At 39.6% G+C, this 14,114-nt stretch overlaps 1 protein-coding gene across 2 annotated transcripts in view; it reads left to right on the forward strand.

Moving 5' to 3' along the window:
* The window catches only part of tbx15 (T-box transcription factor 15), a 37,187-nt gene that overhangs the window by 20,241 nt on the left and 2,832 nt on the right, over positions 1–14,114 (forward strand). For both annotated transcript variants that reach the window (XM_020586266.1, XM_020586267.1), the window contains exons 4-7: positions 1,924–2,095; positions 6,966–7,133; positions 8,162–8,226; positions 12,384–12,481. In XM_020586266.1, the coding sequence (XP_020441922.1) occupies positions 1,924–2,095; positions 6,966–7,133; positions 8,162–8,226; positions 12,384–12,481 (503 nt within the window). The remainder of the gene's footprint in view (positions 1–1,923; positions 2,096–6,965; positions 7,134–8,161; positions 8,227–12,383; positions 12,482–14,114) is intronic.

The following is a 14,114-nucleotide window of genomic DNA, read 5'->3' on the forward strand; positions in this document are numbered from 1 at the left end:
GGAGGTGGACACCCTCTCTACCTTTAAGATTAGACTTAAGACGTTCCTTTTTGATAAAGCTTATAGTTAGGGCTGGATCAGGTGACCCTGAGCCTTCCCTTAGTTATGCTGCTATAGGCCTAGGCTGCTGGGGGGCCCCATGCTGCTCTGAGTTTCTTTCCCCTCCCCTCCTGCTCTCCTCTCCTCTCCTCTCCTCTCCTCTCTCCCTACGCTTCTATATGCCACCATTATACATTACTATCTTTGTTTCTCCTCTCTCCCGTAGTGTGTCCTCTCTCTCACACTGTACCTTTCTGCAGGTTGCCCTGGGCCTGGAGCTCTACGTCTCTGATGAGCAGTCACCAGCCACATTGACCTGATCAGTGTTTGATTGTTGTGTCTTGTTGCTTTTCTTCTTTTGTCTCTCCTCTATCCACTCACCCCAACCGGTCGAGGCAGATGGCTGCCCACCAAGAGCCGGGGTCTGTCGGAGGTTTCTTCCGTTAAAGGGAGTTTTTCCTCCCCACTGTCGCCAAGTGCTTGCTCAAGGGGGATTTGTTAGGTTTTCCCTATGTAATAATAGTGAGAACAGTAAGGTCTAGACCTTACTTTGTAAAGTGTCCTGAGATGACTTTAGTTGTGATTTTGCGCTATACAAATAAAATTTGATTTGATTTTTGCTTTTTTTTGGCATAAAGAGCCTGAGTATGTGGTTTTGCTTGTATTTGAATGTATTTATGTTTAGATTTTACATTGCGGTGCAGCCCTTCACAGCAATAATAAAAGGACCAAATAAGCGTTTTGTCCATGTTTCAGGAGTAAGTGATGACTTTGGTAGAGATGCTGCAGATAAAACACTTTCAACTGAGGGCAGGGCCAGAACTAAAGGCAAACAGCTGTGCTACACACTCTCGCTGCTCTTCCTCTCCCATTCTATCCCTCTTTTATCTTTCTGTCCATCCACTTTATCTTCATGTTCTCTTTATGACACTGGCTCATATTCTTTACTTCATTTTATCCCTGCATTTTCTTTCCTTCTTTGTTCCTTCCTATTTCCTTCAGTCCTTTCTTTTTTTTTGTTTCCTTCTTTCATCTTTTTTTAATTAGTTTTTGTGAACATACAGCATCAGCTGGTGTGTTGAGTTAGATTAAAAGTTTCTTTTTCACTTTCTTCCATTCTTTATTTCTTCCCTTGCTGTTTAATTGGTGGGACACCTCATGTTACTCAAACTCACACACATCATTAAATATTATGATTGTGCTTAATGCAGCTGAGTGTGCAACTGCTTACGGAATATTTTATCTCACTTCTGGTAAAAATGTCAAACACAGTGAAGAAATGGGTTTTAAAAGCCAGTGTTATGGTGATGTGGTTGGGTGTTTGCAGTTACAACAGCAGAGGTGCTCCAGCCATTTTGAAATCCAAACAGGCTTCATAGTAACCAGCCCAACCCTTAGGTAACGTCAGACATTCAGCGAAGTGATGAGGGAATGTTTGTTCTGGAGACTTCATGAACCTTCTGTGGAACAAAAACATGATTAACAATGCATCTGAAAGTTGTCATAGTGATACATACAAAAGAGTATAATGAAATTGTTGATTTAGGACAGTGTTGTGCTTTTCATTCTTCATTCATTTATGGTACATCTATCCTTCATTAATATAGTTGGCAGCGGTTAAAATTTCAAATTGTACACAACAGAATGCATACGGCATAATAAAAAGAGTGAGGTTTGTACTGCGACCACATTAAGCTCAGAAGAAAAACATAGCTTGTGCCTACATTTAAAGGACAATTACATAGGTTGCAAGGTTCATAGATCCTCAAGATGTACTTTTGTGCTAAAACCCACACAAATTGTTACGTTTCTTTTTAATTCACTGGAATCTTATTACACCGGCTGAGTTGGTGCTTTATCTAGTTTCCTCATCTTGTGTTCCAGGTATGTGTACCACAGCTCTAAATGGATGGTGGCAGGAAATGCAGACTCCCCAGTGCCTCCGCGGGTCTACATCCACCCAGACTCCTTGGCCTCAGGAGACACCTGGATGAGGCAGGTGGTGAGCTTTGACAAGCTCAAGCTCACCAACAATGAGCTGGATGACCAGGGACATGTAAGAGATCTTTTCTCTTTATCTTCACGGTTTCTTTGCAGCTGAATGCTTTTACATGTTACAACCACACAAAAGATATGTTTTAAGAATCATTTTGTTAAACCATCCTTGTGTCTGTATGTGACTCAAAAACATTTACTGTAGAAGCATCCATAGAAATCCCAATATGCAAAGTTTTGCAGGGAAACCAGCATGATAAATAACATATTGCTTTTTAAATGAATTTAGTTGCTACTCAGTAAAAGTTTTTACATGCGCTAATTTATGCTACTTTTGCCTATCACCCTAAGTGATTGTGCAAAACATCACTGCTTGAACACTGCAGGCCATTAACAGCAAGCTACTAATTAAAAACTTACTTTGTTAGGATTCTTATTTTATTAATTGCTTTCATTTCCTTTTCCTGTGTTGCATGACCTAAAACCAACATAAGAGGAAATCTTTGCACACCAACAAAGAGAATTCATCAGATGATCTGGTTTTTCATGTTTTCCACAGGTCATAAGTCATCTGTGTAATTCAGTGGAATAGACTGTCAACACAGCTATTTCATCATGTTAAAATGCCAGCACCAACACACCAATCAGATGTCACTATTACTGACTCTGCATGGGATCCTGTGACAAAGACAGTTTCACCAGAATGGTTGCCGTTTTAGCTGCAGTGCTTTGAGCTGAAATGTTTGAACTGAGATTTATTACTTTCATTTTTGTGCATTAAACCTCATGTACTGTAGAAGTGAATGCATTCTTGGAGCTGTGAGTCAGGATTTGGATAGAAGTGTTTTTGAAGCGTTTGCCTGAAGTTGACATAGTTTGTCATGGACTCACAAAGCTGGGAGACCTAATCAGTCTACCCTGGTGCTCACTGCCCTCCCTCACACTCTCTGAATATTGTTAGGCTTGTGGATTCATGTGGAGAGGCATTACAGGTCTGGGTTTTGAACTTGTGGCCTTGTCCTAATATATAATATTCATTTCCTTCGTGGGTCTGTACAGCATTTTGTAATAAAACTGTTTTGTTAAAGGCACTTAATGACTGAGTTTGATTTGTAGTACGCTCCAGCAACCACTGAGCTAAAATCTAAGTCTGACCACAGTCTCTCTGATTTACTGCCTTGCTTGTATCCAGTTCTTAGCAAAGGTGGAGCAGTAAAGTAAGTCTCTCTTTCTGGTTCTTGGCTGCACTAAATGTGTATTGTGGGTTTTGTAGGTGAAATATTTGGCTGTAATGCAGCAGGTTAGACCACAATTTATTTGATTTACTGCATTCTGGCCAAATCAACCTGCCCTGTGCTTGATTGTTTTTTGTTGTGTTTGTTGTGTCTTGTTGCTTTTCTTCTTTTGTCTCTCCTCTATCCACTCACCCCAACCGGTCGAGGCAGAAGGCCGCCCACCAAGAGCCGGGGTCTGTTGGAGGTTTGTTTGGTTAAAGGGAGTTTTTCCTCCCCACTGTCGCCAAGTGCTGCTCAAGAGGGATTTGTTGGGTTTTCCTCTATAATAATAGTGATAATAGTAAGCCCCCCCAACCCTATTCAGGAATAAGCGGTATAGATAATGGATAAATGGATGGATCGGGAGTGCATTGCAGTAGTCCACCTTTTGATCACTGGCTTTCATATGAACACTGAAATCTAAATCTCCATCAATGATGACACCAAGACTCTTGACCTGGGTGTCAGTTTTAAGCACACTAGACTCAAGGTCAGCACTGAGTGCCAGCTGAATGTGAAGATGGTACAATGACTCCTGTCTCACTGTTTTAGAGGAGGCTGCAGTAATTGTTACAGCCTGAGGCACTGTTAAAAAAAAGTATGAGCAGCTGCTACAAATCAATTTCTCCTCAGAGATCGCCACTGATATAGCGATGCTTGGTGATGCAATGATTAGAAAAGTGGTTTAGTGATACCACCGTGACAGTGACAAAATGGCAGTGTCCAGTTTAGCGTCCTGAGCTATGTGGAGCTAGCACAGCGCTGCAGATGATCACATCAGGTCAGTGGTGACAAGTGTAATAACATAGATGTTGGTGGGCGAGGATTCATGTGCATGTGCTTTCTCAGAGTGGGGGGAGGTCATCTTTCCTCTCCCGCTGTTCAGTTTAAGGGCTTTGTTTCCCTGGAGGAGATTTAGAGGCCAAAGGAAATTAATTTGGGCGCTTCCTGTGTGGGAAGCCTCACCACTTCTCGTCCATCCTCCTGACTTGTGGGGTTGTGAAATGTCTGCCTCATCAGAATGCATGTCATGAATCATCAGACGTCACGGTGCACAGCAGAAGCAGAGTCTGTTGTCCAGACTGATCAACACTACCTCCACCAGTCTGTAACTTTGTGATGAGATTTGCAGGTTTAACTGACGACTACAATTGGACCAGACAGAATCCACAGTTTCAAGGTCCTTTTTACAGCTCCTAATGTCTTCTCCTGGAACAGAATGACTCACGGTCCAACTGATGTTTTTGGCTCTTTTAATCTTCGTAAACACCGTGAACACCGTGAACACCGTGAAAGACTGAAAAATACAAAGTAAACCATATCTTACATTCCAATCGTCTGGTTACAATCAGGTACCATATTCATAACATCGTCAGCATGAAAATTACGTTTTCATTGTTTACTGAGAATTAAAGCAAATACGTGCAACAACCCAAAACCATACCGTATGCGCCTTCTGAGCAGGAAATTAGGAGTTGTCACCGCTGATGAATATTTACAGACTTTCTCTCTAGATGTGCGAAACTGAACTGAAGATACTCTCCCATCTGACTACTTCCTGGGTTATAAGAACTTCTTCTTGTATTATAAGTGAGAGCCTAGCTGTATATCAACTCGAACAAAGTACAAAAAAAAAAAAAAACATTTCAGTTCAATAGCTGCTGGCCGCTACAGTTCTTGTATTATACAGTACTTGGAAAACATTGTGTATTTACTAGTTATTCTGCCAATTACTTTACACAGAAAACACATTATCACCTCACATAAAATGATGCATTGCTGATGATGATTGATTTTATTTGCTGATTAAAAACATTACAACTCTGACTAAGGATAGAACAACAGAACAAGTATCAACAGTAGAAGTACTCATTGTGGAGAAAAATGACCCCTCTTACTGTTTATTTCATATTATAATACCTTACTGGATTATTATAAATGATGACTTTTAGTATAGCAGTTGTTCAAGGTGGAGATAGTTTTAGTTACTTTATATTCTTTTGTTGTGTTGTACAGTACTTTAACATGCAACATTGTGTAAAACCTTGAGCTGATCATTTAAATATGATTCTGCTACATTTTTTATGGTCATTTATGTGTTTAAGCTACAGTATGTTTGAAAATGAATCTAGTCTGCACAGTTCTGTGTAAAATGGGCTTTACAAACACAGTCTGACATGATTAGACTTGAGTGATTAGACACATGACATGGTGTGATTTTCAAAGGGGATTACAAGAATGTCATTGTCAGCCATGAAATGAAAACATCACTTATTTAGTCTAATTGCATTTGAGCGTGAACAACTGATGTCCTCTGGCTGCTCTCTGAGAGTCCACAGTGTCGATGTGTGATCTGCTCTGGCTTTATGTAACCTCAGGTCGGCTGGGGACACAAAGTGTGTGTGTCTTGTGTCTATTGAAATCTCTATTGCTAAAACATGACTGTGATCCAGTCGCTGTCAACTTCATGGAGGCTTTTTTATTTTCAGTTTTAATGCTTCTTGGTTGGTAGTAAATAAACATGAGGTTTTGCTGGAGCACTTACAGCTGAATAGGCAATGAGATTCTGTATCTCCTAGAAGTTATGAATCCCTTCACTTGCACAATAAAATGATCACGATGGAAAGGATATAAAGGGATGATAGAGCTTCATCTGAAGTCATTAGATTGAAACCTGTACTTCTGATAGGCTACTTAACTCTATAATTTCCATTTTCAAAATGCTGTTATAGCAATTGAAAGAACAGGAGCACAAAGATAATAGACAAAATTTTGAATAATTTCTTCAGTGATGTAAAAAGTGATGCCCAGACAAACAACCAGGGGACATTTGTTTTTTGGGGGAAAATGCACCCAAGGAACACCCGATGAAAGACACCACAGCTCCGCCCACACAGTTAGATTGACAGGTGATCTCTTACTAGCCTGTACCAACACCACAGACATGAACACTGAGCAGCACAGACAGAAACAAAAAGGCTGTTAATAGCAGATGAGAGAGTGCATCTGTGTGTTTCTGTGCTGCTGTCATAATCTGTGTGTGTATGTCCTGTGTGTTTGCCTGGAATGTTAAATGTAGATTTTCTGATACTCAGAGCAGCCTTTCCGCCCATGGCCCAGATCTGAAATGACCCCCTCTGCTGTAGCAGAGTTGGCTCTGGGGAGGTTTTCTCACTTTCAGATTAATCAAGAGCAGACCAAGGCCCTAAGGCAAAGCTGAGGCCAACACTGTCTGATGCCTCCGCTTCACTGTGAACTAATCCTTGGCTCTGCTGCGAGCATCATCGCAGCTTGAACTTAGTGTTCGTTTAATGTCATGTAGCCCTGGTAGAGAATCAGTGGAGCTAAGTGAAGCTATGAAGAAAGTGCATGTGCATTGTGTGTTTGCAGGGAGAACAATTAAAGACAGAGTTTATGTCTTGAAGTGCAAAGTTTAGAGGCACACATCACACATGCACATACATATTTGTGGTACATAACTGGCGAGGGCCTTCATTCACCAAACTGAATGCATGAGACAAATGAAGACACAAATTTCTGGACTAGAATGTTTTTGTTTTGTCTGTTTTTGATCAATTTGAATTCATCTTTTGTCAACTATCACCACTGTCACTATGTATTAGCTGCACCTCACCTTTTTTCCTTGTGTATTTTCAGATCATCCTCCACTCCATGCATAAGTATCAGCCTCGTGTTCACATCATTAGGAAAGACTTCAGCAGTGAACTGTCTCCAAACAAGCCGGTGCCCAGTGGGGATGGAGTGAAGACCTTCAGCTTCCCTGAGACTGTCTTCACCACCGTCACTGCCTACCAGAACCAGCAGGTACCCAGCTCTTATTTGACATCAGCACAGAAAAACTGCATTAATCAGCTCTTAAAATCGCAAGAGCAAATGCAAACTCAGTCCTCACAAGATGTATGTCATCTTGCAATTTAAAAAAATTACTGCAAAATGAATAAGAACAATGTTTGCCAATATTACTGAAATTCAGGAGCACTTTTATAAGTCAAAGTCAAATAAATACAGAGTTCTAATCTCAACAGTAAGGAGGGCATTGTCTCCTTAGAAACTGTCCTCTCAGCAGTGTATCTCGAGGTGACAGTAATTAAACTAATTGGCAGTACCACATGGAATGGTAGAATGGTAGGAACCAGTAATGCTTTCTCAGCCAAACAAAGGAAGACTGGCAGTTTTTAATATGATCATAATTTGGCACAAATGTTGGCACACTTAAAAGGAAAGGCCAACCATTTTCTATATTTTTAGTAAATTCAACACTGCAGACACAGAGACTAAAACCAACAGTGAATTGCTTCTACTCACAGTTAATGTCTGTCAGTCTCCAAACTGGTTCAGCTTACATCACATGGTTCACAGACCTCCATTGTTGTTCAAAAAGATTAAAAACACATCACTGAAACACACTGCTGCACTGAGCGACACATTTCTTCATTGCAAATCACAAGACCCTGATAATCTTCCATAACATTTTATAGCATCTGAAGAAAGCAAGAGTCAACTGTGCATGCACAAGATCTCTGGGTATTTTTAACAGATATCATGGTCTTGTGTTTTGTAATGAAGAAACATGGCTTCCAGTGCAGCAGTGTGTTTTACTGATGTTTTAAATAATTTTTGAACAACAGCAGAGGTCTATGGCATAGACCAATAAGCAAATCAGTGACTGACAGACATTAACCATGAGTACAGACAAATCATTGTTGGTTTTAGTCTGTATGGGGAGTGCTGAAAATAGTGGTAATATAGAAAAAGACTGACTGTATCCTTTAAGTGTTTTGGAAAAGGGCAGTAATCACAAAAAAAATCTCCTTTTATGTTTTTATTTGCAGATTACAAGACTAAAGATTGACCGTAACCCTTTCGCCAAAGGTTTCCGGGACTCGGGCAGAAACAGGTATATTATTACATCTCGGTCACGTGTCTTTAGTGACCAAGCAGCCACACAACACAGCCCATTGTAGTGATCTCCATGCTCCTCCACATAGTTCTTTTCTGTGTGACCTTTAATATGGACATAATCCTCTGAAGATAGCACTTGGTACCATTTGCTACTCCATATGAGAACAGCTGCTTTGTCTGTTGCTAGCACAGAGACACAGAGAGTCACAGGTCGATGGGATCCCTTGTACATCGCTCTCTTTACTTCAGATTTCACCTCCTGATTGGTGTTTTACAACCACAACACTAGACATATGTATTGCTCATTATTATGCCATGTCATGTTCATGCATGTTCAAAGATTTGTTTATATATCTAGTGACATAAAACCATAAAAAATTATTTCAGCACATAGTGAGGAGCTGCTTCAGACTGAAATGTATTGTAGTCATAAAATGCTGGAACAATAGTCCATTTTAACATCATCCCAGTCTCACAGCAAAATGTATCACAATTGCACCTCAAAGACTGACATGGCAACGTCTATTTGCCAGTGAAACGGAAAGCAAATGCCCCACATGGTTAAGTTTAGGAACAGAAATGACATGGTTAAGATTAGGAAAAGGGCCTGGGTTCAGTTAAAACACTCTCAAACATCGGACACGGACATGATCTCCGGTTCTCTCCATGAAAGTCAGGTGTTCATTTGACCCATCCATCTGCTCCAGCCACCACCTTCCCAAATTTTTAACATTATAAATTTCAAAACTGTACGTCATCATCAGACACTACATATTACACTCCAGCCCAGTTGGCGGTACCATTTCCTTGTTTGACAATCACCATAAAACACCAAGAAGAACAGAAAAAAGAACAAAGTCCTGCAATACAACAAATGCTGTTATTGTGATGCTACTAGGTTTTCTGCTGTAAGACAGGGCTGCTAACTGATGTCTAGACATCTTTTGACCTGCAATACATGCTCACAGGTTATTAACACTACAACACAGTGTAGACTAGTCAGGTTAGTACACACACATGCCATACAACACACCACACAACATGCAGACAGTAGGTGTTGCACTGTTTCCAACCGTGTGACCATAAACAGCACACACACACACACACACGCACACACAACCTGGTTGGTCAGATCTGTTCGCTCTTTGTCAGCTGCTGTGTCAGCTGTGTTGTCACTTCTGGTGTGGTGGCCAGAGATAGCATTCCTCTTGGCTGTTTGCACTGTAGAGTCATGAATCATGTTACTCATCATCACACAGCTTTTGAGTGAGCAAATTATGTTATTAAATGTTTGATTTTCCCAGTAAAGGTGTCATCTTTCCTCTGATTTTGATTTCCACCTCAGTCTCCTCTCTCTATCTCTGCATTACCATATATAACATTTGAGGATGAGAGCAGAGGGGAGGTAGGAGTGAACTGAATTACCAGACCCCTCTGTACATGAAAGCACCCCCCTCATCTGGTCCACATTATTGGCACACAGATATTTGAGACATATTTTTTCGTTTTTCAAACAATAGGCTGTCTGATTTATGAGCTGGCATTAGAATTTCATTGCAGAAAAGCTACAGATGAAAAGATAACAGAGAATGAGAAATTTGTCAGGGGAGTAAGAAAATGAATTTATCCTCACGTACAGTTGACGATGCCTTCCCTTCAGCCGTGCTGGGATTTGCTTTGTTCAGATTCAAGTTTGAGCCTTGAAGAATCAGAGGACTGAGCTTCCTGAAAAACCCTTCTGGAGTTAATCTGACATTGTGTGTCCAGAGCTACGTTTTATCTTTGATCATTCGTGAATATTGTCAGTGAGAAAAAACTCTGACCTCTGACCCTCATACTGCTGCTGTTGCATAACTATGGTGATTTAGGAGTTAAATTGACCACATACTGTAAATCTCTTCAGATAAGGGTGCATGTGGAACATAAAATGTAATTGTAGATTCTGTAGTTTCTAATTCAGGGTTCTGTTATATTAGATTTCACTCACAGCTGGAAACTGATTTTTATTCCAAGTGGCTCAGATGTGGTTTTAAATTGTGAACACCTACATGTTTTCAGTTCAATTCAAAAGACAGTTTTTATAGGCCTTGCTGATGATAAATTTTGGCACAGCCTCTGTTGGCTTAGGAGGATGAGTATTAATAATAAAAACATATCATTTAAAAAGGTGATACAATGTGCATATCTGCAGATAAAAGCTACATAAAGAAAAAAAACTGTTATGAAAAACTAAGCATACAAGAACATTTAAAACTATTAAACTATGTAGAAAATAAAGGCACCATAACCCCCTCTGACTAACATCATCACTGACTTGGATGTAGTCTTAGTGTTGTTGGTTGTGGTTGGATGTTGGCGTCAGTGTCGGGTGCAGCTAGTTTGGTTAACAAACCCTACATTTGTGATTGGCATCTCTGTACAGTAAGTGAATGCAGTCGCACAAATATTTGCCTTTTGATCATTGGCAGAGGAAGTTCTCAAATCCTTTACTTAAGTAAAAGTAGCAATACAATACAATAAAATGACTCTTTTACAAGTAAAAGTCCTGGATTCAAAATGTTAATTAAGTAAAAGCACAAAAGTATTAGCATCAAAAAAATACTTAAAGTACTAAATGTAAACTACTCATTATGTAGAATGGCACATTTCACATCAATGTATACCATATTACTGGATTATAATTGCTCATGCATTATGTTGTACATCACATTTAATGTTGCAGCTGGTAAAAAGGCAGCTAGTTTTAACTGGCATTCAAGGTTATAATTTGAAGTACTACTGGGTAGCTTGTGAATTTCCCACAAGGGATCAATAAAGTCCTATAACCATACCGTATTTTTGTATTAATCTGGTTCTTAAAAGTAACTCAAGTTATAAAATATATAGTGAAATCAAAGTATGAAGTAACAGAAAATGAAAATACTCAATAAAGTTCAGATACATCACAATTGTACTTAAACACAGTACAGTGCTTGAGTAAATGTACTTAGTTACTTTTCACCGCTGCATTTCATTTTATTGTGAAAGGGGGCGAGTCACATGTGCTTCCCATAATGCCATTAATATACCTGCATATATTTTATGACTATTAATGTAAAAGTAGCTTTTATTTTCATAGCACTTCTTCTTTTTAAGCCACGCTCAATGACAACTTTAACAGGTACACCTGTGCAATTTATTGCAATTCATTATGAAAGCTCTGCCATAAATTTGACATTTTACAAAGTTTATAATGTTCAAGTTTTAGTTGACATTGTTGGAAATATGTGTATTTAAATATTAGATTAGTACTAATGACATAGTTAAAAGTGGTGGTGTTGTATTGGACAAAACACTAAATATGACCTCAGTGCTAAAACATATAATATAATTAACATCTCTTTCGCAGTGCACCATAAAAGCAAACTTTATGAAATAAAAGTTGTATTGGATTGCATTAGTGTGTTTAGGTTTACTTCTCTGCAGCTATTGCAGGTATATTATAGTAAAACAAGTATAACTGACACTAGAATTCTCACTTTGTGGTTGTATGCCTCTGACAAACAAGTGAGGTCACTGACTGATGAACTGAATATAATCAGTTCATCTTTGAATCCAAGTGGAAATTTGTGCCAAATGTAAAGAAATTCTTTCAAGGCGTTTCTGAGATACCGCATTCATAAGAATGAGCTCTACGGACAGACATGTATGAACATACTGTATGTATGTATGGATGTACAGACATATGAGTATACAGACAGATAACCCATAAACATAATGCCTTCTGCCGCAGCCGGTGCAGAGGCATAAAAACTGAAGCATAAGACACAAAGTGTAATAAAAGGGAGGCAGCTGTAGGGACTGGACAGTTGAGTGTCTATTTAACCTTGATGAAAAGGCAAGGTCTCTGAATGGCTATATACGGTGCAGTAGTAGTAGTGCTCTCTTTGTCAGAAGGGACCAACCAGAGATCAGGCTCACTGGGAGTTACCAGATCATAGATATCACTGGGTGCCTGTAAGGCTAAAGAAAAAAATCAATCAGAATGCTCTCTAAGACTAATAATACTAAAGTCATCCCTCCCCATCTCACTGTCCTGCAAACTCTCTCTCTCTGTGTGTTTGTTTGTTTGTTTAGATCTGAAATATCTCCTTCTTTATGTCTCTGTGTCAGGACCGGCCTGGAGGCCATCATGGAGACTTATGCTTTCTGGAGACCTCCTGTGCGGACCCTCACATTTGAAGATTTCACTAATATGCAGAAACAACAAGGTGTGTAAACGCACATTGTCTTTTGTAGATATAAACATAGATTTAGTGCAGAAACTGGCCTCTGATTTTCTACTTTGATAGATTTTTTATTTTTTTTTTGGCATTATTTTAGGTAATTGGCGGCTCTAGAGAGAATCCTTTGTTCTGATTGTTCTGGCAGACTGACGTTCAGAGCTGAGAGTTTTACTTTGATCTGAGCTTAGCTACACACAGTGCTTTGCTAATACATTTGTCAAGTGTTAAAATGTTTTTTATGGTAGATTTTGCTATGCAGTACCTGACAGAACATGACGTTTCTGACCTGTTCTTCTCAGATAGACACATTAGAGCCCACTGACCCCATCTCGTTTTCTTCTTCACCCAAGAAAAACCTCATGTGGAAAAATCTTCACTCTTGAGTTGAAGTGGTCTTGACAGAAAGAAATTATTGTAAACTGAAACCCATGATTAGAACAGTCACTGATTGGGATCTTTTCCAGTGAACCGGGTAATGGTGAAATTAAACTGTCATCTGATTCCTGCGAGGCGACTATAAAACCACTGTGGTGTTTCATAATACTCACTGTTAGTGCATGTTTGTGACATTTTATATTACTCAAATTGCTGTTTTGTGCCAATATGTAGACACATTCTATTATTCTTGTGATACATTATCCTATCTCTTTAAAATATTATCAGTGCAGCCTTTTAAATTGTTTTATTGTTGTAAGCAGAAAAGTAATCATAATCCACTTTGCAACACAAGAAGTGAAGCTTCTTTTAGATAAGTATCGAGTAAAGTAATGAGCAGTACTAATTAGCATGACTTTGGCGCCTGGGCTGTCCCATCCTGAACTCTCCCTCTGCATATTTTCCGCTATGGTTGTCCTTCATCTGAGCTTGGCCATATGACGCTGCTCTGGCAGGTCGGCCTACGTCTGCTGAACTTTTCACATCATGTACAGCCCTTGAAAATAAAATGGTTAAACAAACCTTGTGGCTTTTGGATGGCCCTGCATCAGTTGGGCCACCTCCTTTTGTATCGGTTCCAGCACAAGGCCCTAGTCATGATTCATTTAAAGCAACTCTGTTTCCTCATTTACCTGTAGAGGTCAACATGATGTGACACTTTTGTCTGAACAGGGGGATGTGTTTGTTATTATTAACCTCCTCCAAAGTGATTAGTGTTTAATTAAAGTCCTTGCAGCACTAGTGAACTCTGGATCACCCTACAAGGAACACTGCAGTGTATGTGTGCAGTGTGTATAGACTGTATGTGACACCCTTTTCCCTTCAAGTCATCAACTATTCTCTTGTGGCGTTGAAGCAGCTCTAGCCCTTCTAACCAGTTAAAATCATGACATAACCACACTATCATCCTCTCTCCTTCTGTTTTTTCCTCATATATACCTACCTTTCTTTCTCTCCCTGTCCCTCCCTTTTTTAAATTTCTGTCTTTTTTACCAAAGCCCTCATTCCCCATCCTCTGAGCTGACCTGAGTGCCACAGCGAAATTATGGAAGGCTTATGCTGCAAATTCAGAACCCCAGCCAAGCAACTCCTGGATTATTTAGTTATGATGTCTCATTAATTGATATATCATTTGGGACTTGGCTAGGACTTGGTGGATACAATTCATGCCAGCAATGTGAAT

This window comes from Monopterus albus, unplaced genomic scaffold, assembly GCF_001952655.1.
Source record: "Monopterus albus unplaced genomic scaffold, M_albus_1.0 scaffold401.1, whole genome shotgun sequence".
NCBI lineage: Eukaryota > Metazoa > Chordata > Actinopteri > Synbranchiformes > Synbranchidae > Monopterus > Monopterus albus.